This window comes from Oryza glaberrima, chromosome 2 (genome assembly GCF_000147395.1).
Source record: "Oryza glaberrima chromosome 2, OglaRS2, whole genome shotgun sequence".
NCBI lineage: Eukaryota > Viridiplantae > Streptophyta > Magnoliopsida > Poales > Poaceae > Oryza > Oryza glaberrima.
Genome location: NC_068327.1, coordinates 11,435,413 through 11,460,000, shown reverse-complemented (window position 1 = coordinate 11,460,000; position 24,588 = coordinate 11,435,413). Strand labels below are relative to the sequence as shown.

At 45.4% G+C, this 24,588-nt stretch overlaps 1 protein-coding gene and 1 long non-coding RNA gene across 4 annotated transcripts; one reads left to right on the top strand and one right to left on the bottom strand.

Annotated features, from left to right (window-relative positions):
• Nucleotides 1-842: 842 nt before the first annotated feature.
• LOC127761247 (uncharacterized) lies at nucleotides 843-6,012 on the top strand. Of its 2 annotated transcripts, XR_008015222.1 has the most exons (6): nucleotides 843-1,598; nucleotides 1,729-1,797; nucleotides 1,925-2,366; nucleotides 3,089-3,721; nucleotides 4,359-5,244; nucleotides 5,859-6,012. It is a non-coding gene; the product is annotated as an uncharacterized LOC127761247 (long non-coding RNA). The 2 variants fall into 2 exon arrangements; XR_008015223.1 differs by lacking the exon at nucleotides 5,859-6,012 and having other exon boundaries at nucleotides 855-1,598; nucleotides 4,359-5,296.
• An 81-nt stretch (nucleotides 6,013-6,093) lies between these two features.
• Nucleotides 6,094-22,567, bottom strand: LOC127761245 (tyrosine aminotransferase-like). 2 transcript variants are annotated; one of them, XM_052285511.1, is made up of 6 exons: nucleotides 22,189-22,567; nucleotides 8,406-8,745; nucleotides 8,093-8,311; nucleotides 7,090-7,149; nucleotides 6,740-6,989; nucleotides 6,094-6,522 (listed from the first exon to the last, which is right to left on the bottom strand). In XM_052285511.1, exons 1-6 carry the CDS (start codon nucleotides 22,473-22,475, stop codon nucleotides 6,395-6,397), a joined length of 1,284 nt encoding a protein of 427 aa, XP_052141471.1. In that variant the 5' UTR covers nucleotides 22,476-22,567; the 3' UTR covers nucleotides 6,094-6,394. The 2 variants fall into 2 exon arrangements, with proteins under 2 accessions (XP_052141471.1, XP_052141472.1); XM_052285512.1 differs by lacking the exon at nucleotides 22,189-22,567 and adding an exon at nucleotides 11,431-11,741.
• Nucleotides 22,568-24,588: the final 2,021 nt, after the last annotated feature.

Here is a 24,588-nt window from a genome sequence, read left to right as displayed (position 1 = left end):
TACTTTGCTTGTTGTTGTTATTCCTTTCTCTTTTCTTATTCTTTGTCTGCTTTGAATAGCATCTTAGCCGGGCAGAGATGCCGGCTTCTCTGTTGACAAAAAGAAAACTTGTAGAGATCACCTCATGAACCCCTTCTAGCATCGAGTCGATCGGGCGACTTAGAGTGTGTTCGGCTGTCCACCTGAGTGGTTGTGCAGTGCTGCTGCTGCAACAATTATGGTAGAAATTGTATGTTTGCTACTGTGGTTGTTGGCTGCCATCCAGTCACACCAAACAGGCCCTTAAATTAGTGTTTTAAAATCAAGACTTCTGGTGTCTTCGGGAGCGGCGCGGTGCACCCGTCATCGTCGGTGCATCCCTTGTCAAAGCCTTCCATCCATTTTCCGATCATCGTTGTTTGCTTCCTCTCCTACTGCCTCACATCTGCCGCTGCTGCTATGTAGCCACTCTTGCTTTCCGCGGCCTCAGGACGCTGGCATGCTTCAATGCCTCGCAAGGGAACGAGGCAACCGATCATGCTGGGATATCGGGAGTTCGGGACTAGGGATTGGCCTCCGGTAGCCCGACAAGTGCCTTATCCCCCGACAAGTGCCTTATCCAGTCCCTCTCACTCTTCTCTGCGTAGCGTGAGTGCTGGAGAAAACATGGGAAACAGTAGCAGCATGCATGGGTAGCTTTTGAATGTGGATTTAGATAAATATCTATATCTATACTTAATATAAAAAGGAGGAGTTACCCTCCTCCAATGCTACAGGCGAAATCATCCCCCAATCATCTTTGTCCTCAGCCGTCCGATCTGTTGATCCAACAGCGAAATCACCGATTCCGCCATCCCACCACCACACAAATCCACGCCCGCACTACTGCCACTGCGCTATCTACGCCCCCACGCTCTCCCCGCGCGATGACTCCGCCGCCGCGCTTCCTCGCGCTGCTCAGATGCGCGCTGCGCCTCCCGACGCTTCCTCGCTCCAGGCCGCCGTCGTCATCGCGCGGTCCCGACCCCTCCAGTATCCCCCCCATCCCGCCTCCTCCTCCACCGCGTCGCCGATGGTTCCATGTCGTCGTCGTCGTCGCGCGGTCCCGGCCAGCTGTCCACCGCTCCGTCACAGCTCCAGCCATCCCTCATACCGGACTCCCCCATCCCGACGGCCCCATCCCAGCGGCGAGGAGGCGTCGTCGCGCGGGAGATGACTGGTGGGGAGAGTGAAGAGGGAGAGGCGGATGGCAACCATCCCTCTGTCACGCTCGCTCTCCAATCCCCCTTCACAGTCGAGCCCTGCGTCGTCGCCTTCCCCCGCCGATGCCACCACATCAAGGCACCTCACGCATGGAGCTCTTTCCCCGAAGCCGGATGCAATGGCCGGTCCCTCGCTAAGGCGCCCAGCAGATCCGGCCAGTTGCCTCAGCAACACAGAGTCCACGGACCTCTCCACTGCTCTGTAAGAGGATCTGGTCTCTTCTGCCAACGAGGCCACTGTCTGATCCACCATCGTAGGGGATTCTTTCCGTTCCCTAAATGCACCACATATCTTCCCCTCCGGAAATTATTTTTTTCAAATGAAATTGATAGAATACCAATGGCTGTTGCAACAAGGTAATTTGCCCTCAACCTTTAGCTTTTCAAATTAGAATAAATTTAATTACTTCTTTGTTTACGCGCATCATTTTACCCTAAAGACTGATGCTTGCACTGATGTACCATGTTGTCATGGGGGATGATCTAGACGTGAGGACTGACAAGCCATCTCTTGATATGTTTCTTGCTGAGATGAGGAGGTTCGAGGTATTGCCATGTAAGTGCTCTTACCTATAATGTTCTTTATACTAAACACAATATTATAATTTTACCTGGCACAAGTGCATTGCATGTTGTTCGGGTCAATTTGGAACCAGTATTTCAAGCTCCTTCTTCTGTAGCAGCAGTTAAAAATTGCTGGAATGTGACTTCGCTCCTCCTCCTCGCTCCTGTGTACTGCCGCCGCGCCGCCGCATCCTCGCCGGAGCCACTTTCTTCTCCATCCGCCGCCGGAGCCGAGGTCCATCGTACAGTTTAATTCCTCACTGAATGTTGACTATCCCTGCCAATCCATCACACGATTCCCTCTGAATGCTAATCCATTCAATTAATTTCCTGGACTGGTAATATCTCTCCCATAGTGGGGAATCATGTGTCTTTTGTACAAATTACATAGGTTATTAAACTGGATTCTCCATTTCACTTTAGAAGTTGATTTTCTTGCTTTCTTGGCTATATTTCCTGTCATCACATCTTACATTTACAAGTAGGAACGAAATGATGGCCGACTACCTTCTTGATCACTGCGATGTGCCCCTTCGCTTCAAGGATATGCATAAATCCAAGGTGATTCTCATCTTCCAAATCTTTATCTTGATATTTCCCCTAGGAATAAAAGATTCCAAACCCATATTCACCTATTTACAGTGAGCATTAGGATCATTTTATAGAAAAAGATATCGAGGTGATCTAGAAGTTATTATACGTTAGGTCTGCTGCTTCATTATAATAGATCATATGTGTATTTCTGAATATATCTTCTTTGTTTGGTTTTTCCCAGTCCGGCACTCTGCTACTATTCTAGGTACCGGACTACAACCTGTAATATTATTTTGCGGTGTACTGATTGGGTGGTTAGATTTCAAAAGCAATTTCAAATTATCTGTCCTGTCCAATAACTATTGCCAGATTACCCAGGTGCCATGTACAATACTATTTTTTTTTTAAAAAAAGTGGCACTGAGGAAGTTTGAGAACCAGTATGTACTCCTACCAATGAATATCACATCATGGTGTTTCAGGTTTTGTTTAAGTTTGGAAAGAAAATATACATAATTTGTGGCAAATAATGTTCAGATTTGCAGATTAACATGCTACCAAGGTCAAAACTGTATGTAATACATGCAAGTGTCAGATTTTTTTTGTTCCCCTACTTTACTAAAACTGTAAATTAGGTTTATAACGTGTTTCTGATATATAACAATAAGAGAAATCATGATATCGAAAAGTATCTGTTAATGCTATAAGGCATCTGAATATATTGGCTTACTTCTATTGTTTATAATGCAGGTTGACATTGTGGCCAACTGGAGATTTTGGTAAAATCCTATCATGTTTCACCATGGCATTTCACTGTTTGGCGCACGGTATTTACGAGCTATTTGTATAGTAAATGCTGGAATATTGAAGTAAATTATATGTTCAGCTTATTAACTGCATTGCGATAAGCTTTGATCTAGATCCGGTTTCAATTTTGATTTGTGTGGTCGCATCCTTTAATTTATATAGCTTCATAAGAGTATACTCCGAAGTACATGCCGTTTTATGTATTTTTATGCCTTCATATTTCTGATTGTCTAATGGCTCTAAAACAACAGACGGGTGGCCTCATCAGGCGAATTGCTCCCTATGCAACCTGACATTTCAAGATGACACCCAACCTTTTTGTTCAATGTGCTTTCACAAACAGGATTTGGAGATTGCTCAGGAGCTAGGTGAATGTTGGCTTTCCGCTTCCCAGTGACCTCAATGTAGACTTGGCTGATTGGCGGATGGCTTCAAGGAGAAGCTTCAGAGATTATCTCAGAAAAGTTTTCGGTACACTCTTCTTCTTCAGAGATTGTCTCAGCAAGTTGTATGGTTGTGCAGCTCTTTGGTGACATCAAAGAAGAAATCACAATCTGGAGGGAGGCAGGCTTCATGGTAGGCGAAAAACGATTGGCATTATTCCTTTTGTAGTTTTTTCTCTCCCGCTCTTTGTAACCGGTTTTGACAACTTCGTGTGGACGCTTAGTTTGTAACACCATCTCATAATCTTAATGAATTTGCTTAGCCTACTCTTGGGCCAGTCTGGCTAAAATAAATGTAATCAGAGTTATACTTTATTTGTTGGAAACATAACTTGTAAAATAAAACTAATCATTTTTATCCTAACAAAAGGCTGCTCAATGCTGCAATAATTTCTGTTGAAAAAGGAAGTGGCAAAACATGTCTTTTGCTACTTTGTTCTGTCTGTTTTTCTTGAAGAATTCTCTAATTTTATTGTGATTAGTCTTTTGAAAAGGCTATATTAAAGAAATTTCTTATTTTGTTTTGGTTCTTTCTATATGCACAAATTAATAGCTCTATAAATTCAATAGTTGAAGAGAAGCAATGTTCAGAAAAGTTGAATATGCACTTGATATATATGTGTTAATAAATTACCTTTCAAAGTATGTGTACTTTCTAATTTTTAAATGTGACTATATATTTTCTTGATATATATTATGACAAACGTACTTTGTACGTGCACGATAACTAGTAAGCACGAATCTTAAAGATAAATCTTATGGCCTTGCAGCAAGTCACTTTATTCGAAAATCAACGGGATGAAATAACTTGGACTCTCATGGCATCGGGAAGCTACTCAGCTAAGTCGGCGTACATGATGCAATTTGAGGGCACAGAGGCGAAGCCTTTCAAGCGCATTGTTTGGGAACCTTGGGCACCGCCCAAATGTAAGTTCTTTGCATGGCTAATACTGCAAAACAAAGTATGGAGAGCAGATAGACTTCAAAGGCGTGGCATGGCAAACCAGCCGCTATGCCCTCTGTGTGGGACAACGCTGGAAACGTCGTTACACCTCCTTGCAAAGTGGTGGCTTTCCATCAGGATTTGGAAGGAAATGGAGTGCTAGACATGTTATGATCTGCATCTATAGGATTGGCAAGAGTATGACACAGCGGTGCAGTGGTGGGAGGGATTCGTTTCAATTCCTAGAATACCGAAGAAGCCCCTAAAAACGTTGATCATCATGTTTTCATGGATACTATCGAACGAAAAAAACGCAAGGATCTTCCGGAATACGGCGCAAACGCCCACAGCTCTGATCCAGGCCATCAAAGATGGAGCTGCACTTTGGTATAGGGCAGGCGCCCGATGCCTAACTGAGTTTGTACCGTCGGGAGAGTAAGCCTTTTCCCTTTCCTTTTTGCGTGCTATCACTTTCTTTAAGCAAGCCTTGTACATAAAGGTGGGAGGGATTCGTTTCAATTCCTGGAATACCGAAGAAGCCCCTAAAAACGTTGATCATCATGGTTTCATGGATACTATAGATTGAACGAAAGAAACGCAAGGATCTTCCGGAATACGACGCAAACGCCCACAGCTCTGATCCAGGCTATCAAAGATGGAGCTGCGTATAGGGCAGGCGCTCGATGCCTGACTGAGTTTGTACCGTCAGGAAAGTAAGCCTTCTCCCTTTCCTTTTTGCCGGCTGTCACTTTCTTTAAGCAACCCTTATACATAAACTTTGAGGCCATGCCCTCTATTAATACATAAGGCAAAGTCTCTTGCCTTTCCTTCAGAAGAAAAAGAAAAATCTGATTGACAAATCAAAATAAAACAACCGACGGTTGTGCAGCAAGTCCATTTTTTTTAATTACGATTGGGTTTTTCTTTACTAATTAAACTTACTTTCCCATGAATTTCATTGAAGTTCACATAGAAGTTTCAGTGTTGGATTTTATAGTCCAGAACTTTTTCTTGAAAAAAAAAATTGTAGCCGTAAAGCATTTAAAAAAATAAGCCCGAAAATAATACTAGAAAAGAAAGAATATAAATGCAAAAAATGCCATGCACATGTGTCATGTGCCCTTCCAAGCAGACCATCCTGTATATACCATATAACAATATAAGGATTGTTTGCTAACCACCCATATCAGGTGGTGCCCCGTATCCGTGGAGGGCACCTTATAACGACGTAATAAACTTGCAATGCTAACGATATGGTACAAATCAGATTATACCGGGACCACATATGTTTACCGCTAACTCCGTATCCAAATTTGGGCCTGCACAGGGTTGTCGGCCCACTAGAAGCTACCTCCGTATGCAAAGGCCCACCGAGAGGAAGCGAGATGGCGGAGATCCGATGGTCAGCACGGTGGACGCGTCATCATCATCAGAAATTTGGTGCCCCAAGCTGAACAGTGTCCAAAAAAATGTTGACTATCTGGACTGATCAACTGGCAACAAAGTTTATCACAAATATATATATGCATGAGCCATATTCATATGAAAAATGCAATGCCTCGTGAACTTAAATTTGATTTCGAATATATAATAACTAATAAGATACACAAGTTCCTCTATTGAGGAATTTGACGACATAATGTGTGCTGATTTAAGTGTCCAACTTGATTCAACTTTATTCTCACATGATGCCGGTTCTACACATCCATGAGTACGGATGCTGAAAGCCTGAAACTATTCACGAATTTGACGACACAATGCGTGCTGATTTAAGTGTCCAACTTGATTCAACTTTATTCTCACATGATGCCGGTACAACACATCCATGAGTACGGATGCTGAAAGCCTGAAACTATTCACGAGCTAGCTGGCTTCCTTGATTTTACCATGCCTCTTGCAGAAACACTTGGTTCTCTCTAGACCATCCTCTAGTAATTGTGGATCAACCGCGAAGGTTATCCGGAGCCAATTCTTCATCCCTAATCCACTCCCTGCAGTGAATTACATTTACACTGTTTTATTCATCTTCCATTATCTGAAAATACATACTAGTCGCGGCAAAATTCAGACAGAGTAAAATGGTCAGGTCATTCCTGACACTGAAATGCGTTCAGTGACAGAAACACAACCATCAGATGATCTACAGAAACATATCCATAATTTACCAAAACCAGTAAATTAAACTCATGTTCTAATTACTGTAATTACCTGGGCAGATGACCACGGATTCCTCCTTGGCCAGCTTGCTGCAGAAGTCGACGTCGTCCTCTATGCCATCTAGGGAAGACAGGTCCAGCTTCGCCATGACGAACATGGAGCCCTCCGGCTTGTGAGGGCAGGTGATGCAGTCGATCTCCTTGAGCTTCTCGTAGCATATCTCCGCCGCCTTCTTCACCACCCCAAGGGCATTGGTGAAGAACGCATCGTCCGTCTTCGCGAGGATGTCGGGCAATGCTCCCTGCTCGATCGATCATTTCCATGGCGTCATCGTCACAGCTAATTAATTGATCTTCAGAGAAGCGAAGATGCGCGACAACTGAATTTGGATGTGTACTGACCTGAACAAATGTTACGGGATCTACCGAGATGGCTCGGTAGTCAATGACTGAGTCGATGATCTGTGGAGACAGAGAAATGATCCATGAGGTAGTTGATCAAGTTTTTCAAATCAATTGCATTCTGGTCAATGTTTTAAATAGCGGGCTAAGATATTTAGTGGTTGAACTTCTCAAGCAGCTATAGCTAGGTTCTATTTGTGGGTTGGAGGGGGGGGGGGGGGGGGGCAACTGGTGAGAATCTGAAGAAGCTCCTAGCTTCTGGATTCTTTAACTATAGCTTCTCGATCAGAATCTGAGTAAAAATATGTATTTTTTAGGAGCTTCTGGCAGCTAAAGATTTTAGGAGAAGCTGTAGCTGCCAAAAGCTCTCCCAAACAATAGTGGACTAAATGAGGCTATGGTAGCTAAATTGTATATAAGAGTAAATAGCTACTCCCTCCGTTTTAGGTTATAAGACGTTTTGACTTTGGTCAAAGTCAAACTGCTTTAAGTGTGACTAAGTTTGAAGAAAAAAATAATAACATTTTTAGCCCAAGATAAATTTATTATGAAAATATATTCAATTATTGATTTAATGAAACTAATTTGGTATTATAAATATTACTATATTTGTCTATAAGTTTAGTCAAACTTTAAATAGTTTAACTTTGACCAAAGTCAAATCGTCTTATAACTTGAAACGGAGGGAGTAGATCCTTCTCAAACAGTTATAACCAGGGATTTAGGGCATGTTTGGTTGGTTATTTAAGCGCCCTCAACTTAACAAGTGTGGCGGACGATTTAAGCGCCACACATTCAGTGAAGAAACATGCGGTAGAGTAGTTCATCGCTGTTGAATTTTGTGCGGTAGCCTCAGGTGCAATAAACAAAGAAACAGTGGGCTAACTATTTGTGGCACGCCTAACTTGAAGTGCGGCAAGAGGAGGCAACCATCCAATTAACAGGCCCTTAAAACCATGATTCTGGCTAATTGAGAAATTTAGACAGCAAGCAAATTAAGCACCTTCTTGTTCCTGAGGATTCCGTTGGGATCGGTGGCGGCGATCCAGCCGAGGCGCCAGCCGGGCACCATCCACCGCTTGGAGATGCCGCCCAGCGTCATCACCGGCGCCACGTCGCCAAACACCCCCATCGGCACGAACGGCTTGCTCCCGAACGCGAAGTGGTCGTACACCTCGTCGCTGATCACCATTATCCCCAGCTTCCTCGCCGTCTCTGCGATCTAGTACGTACAGATATTAATCCGGTTATGTATTACGATTTGTCATCATCGCCGATCCGAATTGATTTGATCAGATGTATTAATCAATCAAAACCTTGGCGAGGTGGTCGCGGGAGTAGACGCAGCCGCAGGGGTTGTTGGGGTTGACGATGACCATGGCGACGGTGTTGGCGTCGGCGAGGGCCTCGACGCCGGCGAGGTCGACCTCCCACTCGCTGTCGGGGAGGAGGTCGAAGTGGCGGAACTCGAGGCCGCTCAGGGCGGCGCGCGACGCGTACAGCGGGTAGCCGGGCCGCGGGAGCAGCACGTTGGCGCCCGGCGACGCGAGCACGGACATCATGATCTCGACGGCGTGGTTGCAGCCGGCGGTGAGCACCACGTCCGCCGGCGAGACGGCGTAGGGGAGCTCCCGCGACAGGTGCGCCGCCACCGCGCTGCACATATTCAATCAAAGCTAGCCATGAGGACGATATCGACTTCTCTTTAGAGTTCAAACCAATTTCATCTCTTCCTGTCACGAAAGAATTTCTTGAACCGAAACTCAAAAAATAAACAAATATTTGCCCTTATAATATGAGATGCAGGTAACGGATATTTCTCCTTTTCAAGGCAGCCACAAAATTGAGCCCATAACCGTCGGTACTAATTCATGAAATATATTCTATTAGTATGAGATTTATGCGTTTGAAAATCACCTTATAGTATGTAGACAAAGAAGTGCTAATTCCTACCGAAATATATTCTATTACTTCTGAAATAGGAAGGTGACCTGGAAAAATTCTTAAAAATCATGAATTTCAGATGCCTTTGTTACGATGCCAGTCTAAAAAGAAAATCTCAAAATCCCCTCAATCCGCACATGGTTATCTGAAAATTAGTGGGGTGGCATGAAGTCGGCATCGCATCATCGCTCAGATCGGAAATCAAATCAGAAGCTAGCATCTCTGGAGTCTTGACACTGAAATACTACTATTTCTGGACTGATTGATTGGAATCTCATTAGTTAATTACCGACTGATCGATCACCAGTCACCACGCCCTATATCTTTTATTGCCAGTGGCTGGTCAATGGGAAATAATTGAAGAGTCTTATTTATGTTATTTTTTGTCCGCATATTGATTTGATAGTACTATTTGTAGTTGGGCATTTTCTAGGTTGTCCACAGGGCTTATGTTACTACTCTGCAGCTGTGTTCTTGGGTGAGCGTTGGAAACCCTCACCTCCCGCACAGAAAACAGCGCAATGGATTTGTGCACGATAAATTAAGTATTAGCTAAAAAAATATTAAAAAATGGGTTAGTATGCTTTTTAAAAGCGACTTTCCTATAGATTTTTTTTTAAAAAATTACACCATTTAATAATTTAAGAAGCATGCGCGTGGAAAACAAAAAAATTAGAGGATGGGAACAAGCAGCGCCGAACAGTGTAGACAGTTTGAGAAGGGGTAGAGAATATTAGAAAGATGCGTAAAACGAGGTGAGCTATTAGTGTATGATTAATTGAGTATTAATTATTTTAGATTTCAAAAATAGATTAATGTGTTTATTTAAAGCAACTTTCCTAGAGAAAATTTTTACAAAAAACGCACCGTTTAGTAGTTCGGGAAGCGTGCACGCGGTAAACAAGAGAAATCTTCTCTCTATTACCGGCTGCCGAACGCAGGTGCCTGTACATCACTGTTTTAAGAATAATAATATAGCCAACTACTTACTATATATAGATCTTTATAGTTTATCTCTCAGCTTACTCATATAGTGATTAACTCCTCACTATAAATATATGGCCCACCTATCTTTCTCACATATTTTATTGGTTCCTTTGCCTAAGCTGGCTGTAAAATTACAGCCCGCTTCTCATCTCTCTCCTCTCCTCTCTCATCCACTTCAGCATTCAGTTTTCTTATAGCGCTCTATAATAAAACGATCCGTGTCAGAGCTTTGTTCTTGTCTTAGGGTGCTTTTATATTCCCTACATTTCGTTTATACAACTTCATTGGTTGGTGCTTTCTTTTATTCTATACGTTTTTTGAAAACTTTTTATATAGATGTTTCTTTTTAGAAAAATCAAATAAACATATTTTTAAGTTTGTAATAGTTAATACTCAATTAATCATGCATCAAAAGTTTATCTTGTTTTGCGCGTCGTCGTAAAGCTAAGTTGAACCTCACATTTGAACTAGGCCTTAATTGAAGATACTCTATTTATTTCATATTATAAGACGTTTTAGCCTCTCTTTTTTTTTTCTAAACTGACATTCTTTAGGGCCTGTTCACTTTGATGCCAAAAAAAACCTTACCAAATTAATGCCAAAATTTTGGCATAGTTGACAAAATTTTGGTAAGAATTTCTTATATAGTTATCAAAATTTGGCAGCAAACTAAATGTAGCCACTTTTTGGCAACTTCATCAAAATTTGGTAAGGTTGAAAATGGCATCAAAGTGAACAGGCCCTTAGAAATATATCTGAAGCACATAAATAGATCCATGGATGATTGTATTTAAAACTAAAATGGCTTACAATGTGAAATAGAGAAAGTACTTATTTGCACATGGAGGATAAATAGAGAAAGTACTTATTTGCACATGGAGGATAATTAGCACTTCATGTTCCAGTTGGAATGATTCAAGGGAGATAGAAAGATAGGTATAGAGAGGTAGTTTGAGTTGTTGGAATGTTTTTATTTAGAGAATAAAATACACTCCTAAAATCAGGCTGATTGAGTAGTGACTTCTTTAGTCTAAAATATTATCTTCTGATGAAAACCATAGAAAAGATTGATTTCATTGAAGAAATATTATCGTATATAAAAATATATGATATGAGATTTTTTCTATAATAAATTAAATCAAACATTAATTATGTAGCTAGCTAGTGTCTACTCCTCTGTCATAAAATTTAGCTATTTCTCTCTTTTTTTTCATGTGATTAATTGAGTTCGGCCTTGAAATTCTGTAAAAATATATGTACAATGTACCCTATGCTAAAGTGTGTGCTAATTTATATATATAAATTTGAATATTTGGCCAAAATTCACCACGCGTATTCACATTTTTCACACGATATTTCATCCAAGAAAAACGTATGATCTGTCATCCACTTTTGCACGCGACGACGTACCTGCACGCCGGCGCGATTCCTACGGCGGGGGAGTAGTGGTTGTACTTGCCGGAGGCGGCGGCGGCGGCGACGGCGTCCGTGGCGGCGGGCGCGGCGCGGAAGCACGCGAACGCGGAGGGGTCGCCGTGGGCGAGCGGCGCCACGGGCCGCGCGTCGCCGCTCCCGTCGAGGCAGCGGTAAATCCGTGTCACGGCCGCGCGGATGCTCTGCGACCCCGCCACCGCCAGCGCCGGGTTCGCCGCGCCGAACCGCCACCCCGCCGTCTCGCCTTCGCCGCCGGCGCCGCCGCTCTCCATGATGGTGGAGCAGAGCAGGGGAGAAGACCAGAAGAGGGTGGTGTGCGTGCAGCGCGTGTCACAATCTGTTTCAATTCTTTGTAGTTTTTGTAAGTAGGGATCAAATTTGACCCATATTGCTGGAATATTTTAAGGATCTCGAGATGATCAATCTTGTTGGGGGCGATCATGTCCTTGATCAATTTAATAATACACTACTTGTCAATCAATTGATTCTATGATTAACTTATGGTGTTAGAGCATATTCTTCAGCACAAAATTTACATGGGCAATGCTCCGAGTGCTGGTATGACCATGATGCTTCAGATTGACGTGTCATGTGTGCCAACGTGCCATTAACACAAGCAATGTGTATTTTTTAAAGGTAATGTATTCTAAAATTACATTTAGCCTCTACGTCTAAACACGTGCATAGAGAAAAGAAACAAGAAAATTAAGACGATACGAACGTATCGACCTGCATTACAATAATGTCATTTTAAGGGAAGTGGAGAGTTTCATTTCACGGTTACCAAGAGTGTCATGTCATCTAATGAGATTTGAAGTGATGAATGAAATAAGATCTCTAACATAGAATTTCATTTTGCAATTTCGTAGGTTCATCATAACATTTAATAGCAATACATGGGATTGGATGAGATTAAACTTTTTATCTCTCTTTATAATTATATTGTCATGTCACCAAATCTGCTAATATGGTACTCCCTCCGTTTCAAGTTATAAGATGTTTTAACTTTGATCAAAGTCAAACTGCTTTAACTTTGATCAAGTTTATAGGAAAAAGTAATAACATTTTCAACTCAAGACAAATTTATTATGAAAATATATTTAATTATTGATTTGACGAAACTAATTTAGTATTATTAATATTACTATATTTGTCTGCAAACTTAGTCAAATTTAAAATAGTTTAACTTTGACCAAAGTCAAAACGTATTGCAACCTGAAACAGAAGGAGTATGCTATTTATTGAGAATGGAACTCCTGTATGAAACTACTATTTGGATTGGCCTAAGTTGCTATCTTATAACACCTTTTAGAACGAACTGTCATTAACCAACCTAACTATTAGTGCGTTATTTTTCTCCACACATTTTTATCACCTACTCCCTCCATAAAACAAATAAAATAAATTCAAATCCTGGTTATGAAACTGGATAAGTATTTGTTCAGGTTCATAGCGAGGATTTAATTCTTCTTGTGATAGAAGGTATAATTTATTATATTTTTGTTACAGTGATTTTCGGAGATTCGTTTCACTCAATGTTAATTGAGTGGTAGTACGAACTAAGCACTGGAACCTTCCGTTTTAGCAAGTTCCAGTGGTAACTAATCAAATCTGATAATAGAAGCAGTGATATGCAATTTCTCTTAGAATATCTGGTTCTCCAGACAACCTAGATTCTTACCCAATCTCTAAGAATCTATAGTTATATAAAAATAAACTAGAAACCAGAAACTGTATTAAGATTCTTAAAATCTAGCTACCAACCAACTACATCTTAGAATCTTAACCTATTCCAAACAAAACCGTAGATTAAAAAGGCACAACAAACCAACAATTTGATAGAAGCATGGCTATGTGTTAATTAACAAGAGCATGGCAAACCAACAATTTAAACCAAGTATTTGCAGGGATAAGAATTGTTAAGTGGCAACTGAGCAAGAGCATGGCAAACCAACCATTTGAACTAAGTGCTTCAGTGATAGGGAAGGGGAAATGTAATGCTCATTATCCAAGCAAATTTTACTGAAACACGACTCCAATACAACGGTCTTGCTTTCGTATTCGTTGCGCGTAAAATTTTCGAGTTCGACTTCTAAACAGTTTTAGTTCGTACCACTACTACAGAAAAGATTTTTCCATACAGACATTTTGATTTTTCCGTGCGGTTATCCGGCACCCTGCAGCCGGCTGTCTGCGAAAATCAATATTTTCGCGTGCGGGTGGGTCGACCGCACGGGATAATCGCACGGGATAATCGATTATCCCATGCGGTTGTGTTATACTGCCCGCACAGACAAAAAAACCAAAAATAAAAAAAAAGGAAAAAATCGCTCGAGCGCCACCGCCTCGCTCAAAAAAACCAAAAGTAAAAAAAAGGAAAAATCGCTCGAGCGCCACCGCCTCGCTGCTCCCCGCCGCGCCCGGCCGCCCCGGCGTTGCCGGCCGAGTTGTCGTCGTCCTCCTCCGCTTCACCTTCCTCCTCAACCACCGTGACTAGCTTGGCACCGAGCGTGGCCATGCCGGACAGGAAAGACGCCACCGAGCCGCTGGAGCGTCTGATGGTGGTGGTGGCCACGGCTTGGTGGAGAACGTAGTTGGCGACGAGTGGGGTGGGAGCGTCGAGGAGCCCCAGGCCGCCGCTGCGCCCGGCCGCCGCCGCCTCGGCCTGGCCGCCGCTGTTACGCTCGGCAGCCGTCTCGCCCAGGTTGCCGCCGCGCCCAGGCCACCGCCTCGCCTAGCCGCCACCTCGGCCCGGCTGCCTCGCCCAGCCGCCGCCGTCGTGCCCGGCCCCCGCCTCGCCCAGGGGAGGGGGAGGAGGAAGGGAATCTGGCCGGGGAGGAGGGTGGGAAGCTGACCGGTTGAGGGGTTGAGAAGAGGTTGAGAAGAGATAAGGTAGAGAGAGAGAGAGGTGGGAGCCGGTTGAGAAGAGATAAGGTAGAGAGCCGGTTAGGTGGGAGTGGTTGAGGGAGAATAAAAGGGAAAAAGGAGGAGAGAGATAGGAAAAAATTGAAGTGGGTGGGAGGGAAAGAAGGGAGGAATATCCCGTGCGGTTGGGATAGGACGTCCGCACGGGAAAATCGATTTTCCCATGCGGACGACACCCCAGCGCCGGTTCCCTATTTTTCCGTGTGGTTCCACTTACAGACCGCATAGAAAAAAAGGGGGGGCGTCCAGGAAAATCAATCGTGTAGTAGTGTACTAACAAATTAGATAAATTTTGCTATAGGTCATCGTGACTTCACGGTTTTAGCTATAGGGCACCACGCGGAGTGACTTTGGGGAAGATACTCTTAAAAGTTGGATATTCGCTGGTGGACACCGCACCCATTAAAATAATAATTTTCAGTTTAAGAGAAGAGAGAAATCACGTGAAAACTCTGAAATGCCCTTGGGCCCATATGTCAGATCTGTAATCTCTCTATCTCTATCTCTTTCTCTTGTGCCTCTATCTCTTTCTCAAGCACACGAGGCCTCGTTTTCCCCTTCTTCTTCCTCTTCTCATGCAGAGGCCTCATGTGCTTGAGAAAGAGATGATATAGAGAGATTACAAATCTGACATGCGGGCCCAAGAGCATTTCAGAACTTTCACGCGATTTCCCTCTACTCTTTAACGGGAAATTATTATTTTAATAGGTGCAGTGTCCACCGGTAAATATCCAACTTTTGAGAGTATCTCCCCCAAAAGTCACTTCGCGCGTTGTCCTATAGCTAAAACCACAAAGTCACGATGTACTGTAGCAAAATTTGCCAACAAATTAATAAGGTGATACGATACTTTGCTACTGGTTCTTGCTTGGTTGCTATGTACCATTTTTGTGAAAATAGTCAACTTTTAACTTCCTTAAATATATTTTTGATCTGGTTTATATCTTAGATGGTGTTTAGTAAGGCTCCAATTCCTGGATTTAACTCAAGAGCTGAGAATAAAGTGGAGTTATGAAGCAACCTAAACACAACTCCACTTCTTTAATTTATTTTGCGAGAGCACTTCAACCAGCTATACTTTTATTTTGGGTGGAGATGAAACTGTTTGGCTGGACACCAACTCCAAAAAACCAGATATAACGACTATTCTAACTTTTAAAACCGGTGCAAACCGGATATAACGACAAGGAATAAGTTCACTGGAGGTCCCTTAATTTAACAGCGAGATTTTTTTAAGGCCCCTTAACCACAAAACCAGAAATCTTCACCCCTAAACTATACAAAACCGTTCATCGGAGGTCCCTCGGCATTATTTTTGCCCGGTTTTACTAACGTGGCATCCTAGTCAGCAATTTTTTTTAAAAAAAAGTACTTGGGCCCTCATGTCAGCTGCATATTCTCTTTTCTCTTCTCTTCTTTGGAGAGGCGGGCAGATGCAGGTGCGGCGACCGGCGGCGGTGCGGGCGCGGCGGGGCGTGGGGAAGAAGCGGGAGAGGAGGAGAGGAGGCGGGCGCGGAACGGGCGCGGTAGGCGGCGAGCGGCGCGGAGCGAGCTGCGAGTTGCCACTCAGGTCGAGCTTGAGTAGCTGCGTGAGGTCGCCAATCGGCCAATGGCGGATTGAACCACGAGGAGCTCAACATCACGTCGGCGAACATGTTGCCGTTGAGGAATATCTCAGCCAAGGTGTTGCAGTTGGTCAGGTTGTCCAAGAACTCCCAGGCGCCGCCGTCATCGGTCGGCGTACGGCTCTGACGAGATGGACGCCTCGCTCCTATGGAGCCTCCCCTCCCTGGGGCGGGCGCTCCTCTCATCGTCTCCCGCACTCGCGCGGATGCTCTCCGCGGCAGCATCCGACGCCCTCGTTGAGATCAAGCCAGGCGAGATAAGCATGGTCTCCGGCATCCCCAAGGAGCACCTCCGCCGCAAGGTGCTTCTTTGGACTCTGATTTATGTAGTGTTGATAGATTCGCTAGCCCTCGCAGATCCATGTGGGAATCGCTCGAGATGTCCAGGTTTGGTGGGTTCCTTTGGTTGTTACTCGGGTTAGGGATAGAGCCTGGAGGTGTCGGGTCGTGAACTTGTTGGAATTAATAGATGGGCTAAGGCCCATTCGAAGATTAATTCTTTGGAAAATCACAAAAGCCCACCTCATGGGATGGCATGCATGTGGAGTTTAGTACCACCTTGCTTATTCTAGGAGAGGGGGACCTCCTTAAAAGGGAGGATGCCCTCCTAGCCACTTGAAGCATGTGTGGTGAAGAGAAGAGGGGAAACACACGCGCGCGCTCGCTGGCCTGGCCTGGCAGGGCAGGGCAGGGCAGGCGGCGCACGTGCATGACGTACGCGTCGAATGGTCCGCAATTTTGTTTTGCTGCGGGATTCGGATTTGTTTTGTTTTGGAAACATTCCGAAAAATCCGGTGCGTGAAAACGGCATGAAATCCGGATAGGTTACGCGCGACTTATCCGGTTCGGTTTACGCGGACGCCCTGATCAGGTGATCTATCTCTATATAAACCGAGCTGCTGCCTTCACGCAACACATGCGAAATCAATCTAGGGTTTGCCTCCTACTCTGTACTGCGCCGTCACTCGTAGACTACTCCATCCCGCTCGCCGGCGTGCACCAGCGATCGGGAGAGCAGGTCTCCGGAACCTCTGCCTTCGACGTCCTGCACCGGGAGAAGGCGGCAATAAGGTTTTTGGGAAGCGCTTCGCGCGACTGCTCCCTGTTCGTTCGCGACGGCTCGTCTTCCTCTTCGCTCGCGTGCTTCGCGCCTTCGTCGACGCTCGTAACCGCGAGTAGTTCCTGCCGAGCAACCGGTCTTTCCGCCACCTCGGTATGTGTTCAACATGTTGCGCATATTTGATCTGTTCATGTTTTACTGCTTAGTTTACATGTGTAGATCTAATGATGCGTTCAATCTAGTTTACATCTGCAATGTCATGATTTATTTATAGAATAAATTAAATCATTATGTGCTTATAATTTCAACAATCCAAAAACCTTATTATAGGCGCTGTGATTTTACTATGGCTGGTTTTGCCGATGCACTGAGGCCAGATAAATTCACCGGTGTGCACTTTAAGAGATGGCAGATCAGGGTCACTCTGTGGCTAACGGCTATGAAATGCTTCTGGGTGAGTACTGGCAAACCTGAAGGAATTCTTACTGCTGATCAGCAGAAGCAATTCGAGGAAGCCACTACTCTCTTTGTGGGATGCATTCTTAGTGTTCTTGACGATCGTCTGGTCGAGGTGTATATGCATATGACCGATGCTAAGGAGTTGTGGGATGCACTGAATACTAAATTCGGTGCTACTGATGCTAGCAATGATCTGTATATCATGGAGCAGTTTCATGACTACAAGATGGCTGACAACCGTTCTGTAGTCGAACAGGCTCATGAGATACAAACCATGGCTAAGGAACTCGAACTCCTTAAGTGTGTCTTACCCGACAAATTTGTGGTCGGGTGCATTATTGCGAAACTACCTCCATCATGGAGAAGTTTTGGTACTGCACTCAAACACAAGAGACAGGAATACTCCGTTGAGGGGTTGATAGCGTCTCTTGATGTTGAGGAGAAAGCTCGGGAAAAAGACGCCACGTCTAAGAGCGATGGTGGGCAGTCCAGTGCCAATGTTGTGCATAAGGCCCAGAACAAGAGCAAGGGGAAATACAAAGCTCAACAGACCACCAACTTCAAGAAGCAGAAGAAGAACAACAATCCTAACCAAGATGAGAGGACTTGCTTTGTGTGTGGGCAACCTGGTCATCTGGCTAGAAAGTGTCCACAGCGCAAGGGGATGAAGGCACCTGCAGGGCAGACTTCTAAGTCTGCTAATGTGACCATTGGCAACACTGGAGATGGAAGCGGGTATGGTAATTTACCTACTGTTTTTTCAGTTAATCAGTCTACTAATTGGTGGGTTGATACTGGGGCCAATGTACATGTTTGTGCTGACATCTCATTGTTTTCTTCTTATTAGGTCGCACGGGGTTCCACCTTCCTAATGGGGAATGGGTCACATGCTTCTGTTCATGGTGTTGGCACGGTAGATCTGAAGTTTACTTCGGGAAAGATCGTGCAGCTGAAGAACGTGCAGCATGTCCCTTCTATCGACAGGAATCTTGTTAGTGGCTCCCGTCTAACTAGAGACGGATTTAAGTTGGTTTTTGAGTCTAATAAAGTAGTCGTGTCTAAACATGGATATTTTATTGGTAAAGGTTATGAGTGCGGAGGCCTGTTCCGCTTTTCCCTTTCTGATTTCTGCAATAAGTCTGTGAACCATATTTGTGGCAGTGTGGATGATGAGGCTAATGTTTGGCACTCACGTTTATGTCATATTAATTTTGGCTTGATGTCTCGGCTTTCTAGCATGTGTTTAATTCCTAAGTTTTCCATTGTCAAAGGTTCTAAGTGCCATAGGTGTGTGCAATCGAAGCAACCTCGCAAGCCTCACAAGGCTGCCAAGGAGAGAAACTTGGCACCACTAGAACTCCTACATTCAGATCTTTGTGAAATGAATAGGGTGTTGACGAAGGGTGGAAAACGATATTTCATGACGTTGATTGATGATGCTACTAGATTTTGCTATGTGTACTTGTTGAAAACGAAAGACGAGGCTCTAGACTATTTTAAAATTTATAAGGCAGAAGTTGAAAATCAACTTGACAGAAAGATAAAAAGGCTTAGGTCTGATCGTGGTGGAGAGTTTTTCTCGAACAAGTTTGACTTATTTTGTGAGGAACATGGCATCATACATGAGAGGACGCCTCCCTATTCTCCCGAGTCTAATGGGATTGCTGAAAGGAAGAACCGCACACTGACTGACTTGGTGAATGCCATGTTGGACACCGCGGGACTACCTAAGGCATGGTGGGGGGAGGCATTGTTGACCTCAAATCATGTGTTAAACAGAGTTCCTAACAGAAATAAGGACAAAACACCATATGAGATATGGATTGGGAGAAAACCATCACTTTCTTATTTGCGCACATGGGGGTGCTTGGCGAAAGTCAATGTACTAATAACGAAGAAGCGCAAACTTGGACCTAAGACTGTGGACTGTGTCTTTCTGGGATATGCTCATCATAGCATTGCCTATAGATTTTTAATAGTTAAATCCGAGGTACCGGACATGCATGTTGGTACAATTATGGAGTCTCGTGATGCTACCTTCTTTGAGAGCTTTTTCCCAATGAAGGATACACATAGTGGTTTGAGCCAACCCTCTGAAATAATTCCCAGTTCAATCACACCACCAGAACAAACTGAACATACACATGAACATGTCTCTGAGGAGGATGTCAGTGAAGCTCCTCGAAGGAGTAAGAGACAAAGGACGGCTAAGTCCTTTGCTGATGATTTCACTGTGTACCTCGTGGATGACACTCCTAAGTCAATTTCAGAAGCATATGCATCTCCTGATGCAGACTACTCGAAGGAGGCTGTCCGTAGTGAAATGGATTCCATTATCGCTAACGGGACTTGGGAGGTGACAGAGCGACCCTATAGGTGTAAACCTGTGGGGGTGCAAGTGGGTGTTCAAGAAGAAGCTTAGGCTTGACGGTACTATTGAAAAGTATAAGGCTCGGCTTGTTGCTAAGGGCTATACTCAGAAAGAAGGCGAAGATTTCTTTGACACTTACTCACCTGTTGCTAGATTGACCACAATTCGTGTGCTACTTTCCCTAGCAGCCTCACATGGTCTTCTCGTTCATCAAATGGACGTTAAGACAGCTTTTCTTAATGGAGAGCTGGATGAGGAGATCTATATGGATCAACCTGATGGGTTTGTAGTTAAAGGTCAAGAAGGCAAAGTATGCAAATTGTTGAAGTCTTTGTATGGTCTGAAACAAGCTCCTAAGCAATGGCATGAGAAATTTGACAAAACATTGACATCTGCAGGCTTTGCAGTCAATGAGGCAGATAAATGTGTGTACTATCGCCATGGTGGGGGTGAGGGAGTTATTTTGTGCTTGTATGTTAACGACATACTGATATTTGGAACAAACCTTGAGGTGATAAATGAGGTTAAATCATTCTTGTCTCAAAATTTTGATATGAAGAATTTGGGAGTAGCTGATGTTATCTTAAACATTAAGCTAATTAGAGGTGAGAATGGGATTACACTCTTGTAGTCTCCGGAACCACTGCCTTTGACGTCCTGCACCGGGAAAAGGCGGCAATAAGGTTTTTGGGAAGCGCTTCGCGTGACTGCTCCCTGTTCGTTCACGACGGCTTGCCTTCCTCTTCGCTCGCATGCTTCGCGCCTTCGTCGACGCTCGCAACCGCGAGTAGTTCCTGCCGAGCAACCGGTCTTTCCATCACCTCGGTACGTGTTCAACATGTTGCGCATATTTGATCTGTTCATGTTTTACTACTTAATTTAGATGTGTAGATCTAATGATGCGTTCAATCTAGTTTACATCTGCAATGTCATGATTTATTTATGCAATAAATTAAATCATTATGTGCTTATAATTTCAACAAAACTCGTGGTACAGACTACAGTGCTATCGCTAGTTGACGTTCGAATCGTGGAGTAGATAGAAATGCGAATTCGGTGATGAAGTTTTACACTTGTATGGTTTGAACTGCGTTTAGAACTTGGGAGGAATGTGCTGGTCCACGCGCGCCCACGTCGATCGGCTGGGAGATCGCCACGGAACACGTTGTTCGCGAGTGCGAGGCCTCGCAACGACGTCATGTTGAAGAAACTCGGCGGGATCTCTCCGGTGAGGCTGTTCTGCGACAAGGCTAACATGCGGAGCGCCGGGAGGTGTGACAAGCCGTCGGGGATGGAACTTTCCAGAAGGTTCTGGTCGAAGTCGAGCTGCACGATCTTCGTGAGGTTCGCCAGCGATGGCGGGATGTGGCTGGAGAGCGAGTTGTGGCTGAGCCGGAGCACCATGAGATTCGGCAACGCGTCAAGCCACCGTGGAATGCCGCCGACGATCGAGGTTGTTGTTGTTGAGGTACGCGACGTCGAGGGCGGTGCAATTGTGGAGCTCGTCAGGTATCTCGCCGGCGAACGCGTTGTCGCATAGGCTGAGATACCACATCCGCCGGAGCCAGCCGAGGCCATCGGGGATGCTCCCGGAGAAGGCGTTGGAGGTGAGGTTGATGAGTAGCTCGAGCTTCGTGAGGTTGGCGACGGCCGGTGAGAGCTTGCCGGCGAGGCGGCTCATGGACACGTCCAGCGACGTGACGCGCCCCGCCGCCCGCTTCTCTGCCCGCGGCCGCGCTCGCGCCCGCCTCCACTCCGCTGCCGCGCTCGCCCTCCGCTGCTCCGCCTGCTGCCGCCTCCCTCGCTGAAGAAAAGGAGAGAGGAGAGAAAAGAGAAGAGAAGAAAAAGAAAAAGAGAAGAAAAAAAATATGTGCAGCTGACATGTAGGCTCCACATACTTTTTAAAATTTTATTTGCTGACTAGGATGCCACGTCAGCGAAACCACCCATATATACTACTTAGGGACCTTGAGTGAAAGGTTTTGTATAGTTTAGGGGTGGAGATTTCTAGTTTTGTGGTTAAGGGACCTCAAAAAATCTCGCTGTTAAGTTGAGGGACCTCTGGTGAACTTATTCCTCACGACAATGATAGTACTGAGAGTGCTATTTGCTAGGTCCAAAGGCCAGAAGCAGCGTAGCTAGCTATAGTACTTGGTAGCTTGGGCCCATGTATGTAACTTGGGCCTGGACTTCTTTCGTCCCGAGCCTTCTAATCCAGCCCAAGAGTAAATGACAGTAAGCAACGGCAGCAAAAAGTACACTACCTGAGTAAACAGATAAGGAAAACAATGTACCTGCACGCCTCCGCGATTCCGGCGGCCGGCGCGTAGCTGTTGTGCGCGCCGGAGGCGGCGGCGGCGACGACGGCGCCCGTGGCCGCCGGCGCCGCGCGGAAGCACGCGAACGCGGCGGGGTCGCCGTGTCCGAGCGGCGCCACGGACCGCGCGTCGCCCCTGTCGAGGCAGGCGTACACCCGGTACACCAGCGCGCGGATGCTCTGCGACCTCGCCGCCTCCATCGCCGGGTTCGCCGCCCCGAACCGCCACGCCGCCGCCGACGCGTCGCCGCCGCCGTTCTCCATGAGCACACCTACAGCGAGCGATGCGTGCTGCTTGTGAGAGTAGTGCGAGTGTTTGGCTAAGGAATGGGAGGTGTGGCAGCGACCAAAGCCGTGTGCAATGCGGACAGGGAGCCGTGTCGCTACAGCTTGATGGATGATTTGATTTGATCGCGTCGCATCAGCGTGGGTGACAGTGAGTATTCTTGGAAGTATCTGCTTTGTTATGTTATGACAATGATCTGTACCAAATTCAATAGTCAAGATTAGTAATCGTGCTGCTCCTACAATACCTAGGACGCACCAACGATTTTTCTCTTTGTCGTGCCGTGAAAAGGACACTGTCGGGTACAGAAAGTACTGTCACAGACGCTACTCCATCTCTTTCATATAAAATCAACCTAATACTGAATGTGACACATCCTAATATTATAAATTATAAGTGCAAGTAGGTCACCTGTGAACCCACTTATAGCTTAAAATAAGCGAGTTCACGTGTTAGTTTAGCCTATAAGTGAGTTTTCACAGATAGCCGCTTGCACCCTTACTATGAATCTGGACATATCTTTGGCCCTGTTTAGTTCCATGGGCTAATGTTTAGCCCTCACCTTTAGCCTCAAATTAGCCCTCAAGAATCCAAACAAGTGGGCTAATTTTGAGCTAATGTGAATTAGCCCCTTCAAGAGGTGTTAAGAGCATCTCCAACAGCCTCTCTATCCCACTCTCCAAGCCAAATTCTAGCCATTCTAGCCAAAAAAGGGTACTCCAACAGCCTCTCCAACCGGATGGCTAAGCCATCAGGCTGGCCAAAACCCTCCCTCCACTAGCCAAATTTGGCCACTCTATTTGGCTGGCCAATGGTGGGTCCCACACAGCCAAACTCCTCCATAGCTCCATCCCCACACAGGCAAACAAGGAGAGGCACGGGAGGAGCACAGACAGAGGACGAGCACGGCGACCGCCGGCCTTCGATCGCCACCGCACGGCCCGCCAGCCGCCTCCGCTCGCCGGCCTCCGCGCGGCGGCGCCGCCCGCCGCCTCCGCTCGACGCGGCCGCCGGTCTCCACGCAGCGCCGTCGCCCGCCGCCTCTGCGCGCCGCGGCCGCCGGCCTCCGCGCGGCTCCGTGCGGCGCCATGCCCGCCGCCTCCGCCCACTGCGGCCGCCGGCCTCCGCATGGCGCCGCCCGCCGCGGCCCCCGAGGCTCGGCACCGCCGCCGCTCGTTGTTCTCCGCCAGAGAGGATGCAGTACAGCTGGAGGGAGGAAGTAGTACTAGAGAATGGGTTGGAAGAGGAGGAAGAATAGTAATAGAGACTGACATGTGGGTCTCATTTGTAATAGACTTGTAATAGAGAGGGTAGATGGAGAGGCCGTTGAAGTGAATAACTAGTTTGACTAGCCAAATCAGATAGAGAGTTGGCTATGTGGGTGTTTGGAGAGTTCGATTTGGAGAGACTGTTGGAGATGCTCTAATGGGGCTAATTTTGTGTGGGGACCATTAAAAAGCAGCTCTCTCTCTCTCCTTCTCTCTCCTCTCTCTCCATCTTTTAGCCTTAAATTAGCCCATGGATCCAAACATGCCATCCTAGGCTAATGTTTAGCCTACTAATTCATGACTAAACATTAGCTCTTAAAATTAGCCCTGGGCTAATCTTCCAAACATGGCCTTTGTCTAGATTCATGGTACTAGTGTCACAGTTAGTACTAGTTTTGTTTTCTCATTGCTATAGTACCTATAGGACATGTTTGGGGAGTTTAACATTCTGAGAAACAGGTGGTTGGTAGTCAGTTTTTAAGAATCTGAAAAAGCTGGGTTTTCGAGCTTATGGCTTCTAGTTTATTTTCTGCACTCTACAACTGCAGCAGCTAGAAGCTCCCCTAAACATGCCCATAATGCAGGTAGTAAGATTTTATGAAGTGCTACGGATGTCCAAAAGTATAATAAGGAGTTTTAGAATTGAACACGTATGAGTATTAAGAAAATTGGTGGAATTAAATAGGAGAAGATTGTGATTGGTTGAGAAGAGCAGGTAGGTAAGGAATTTAAATAGCTTAATGTTGTGATTGGTTGATAAGAGAATGTAGATGGAGAGGTTGTTATATTTGTTTGAATATGTGCCGAATATACTAGTCCTATT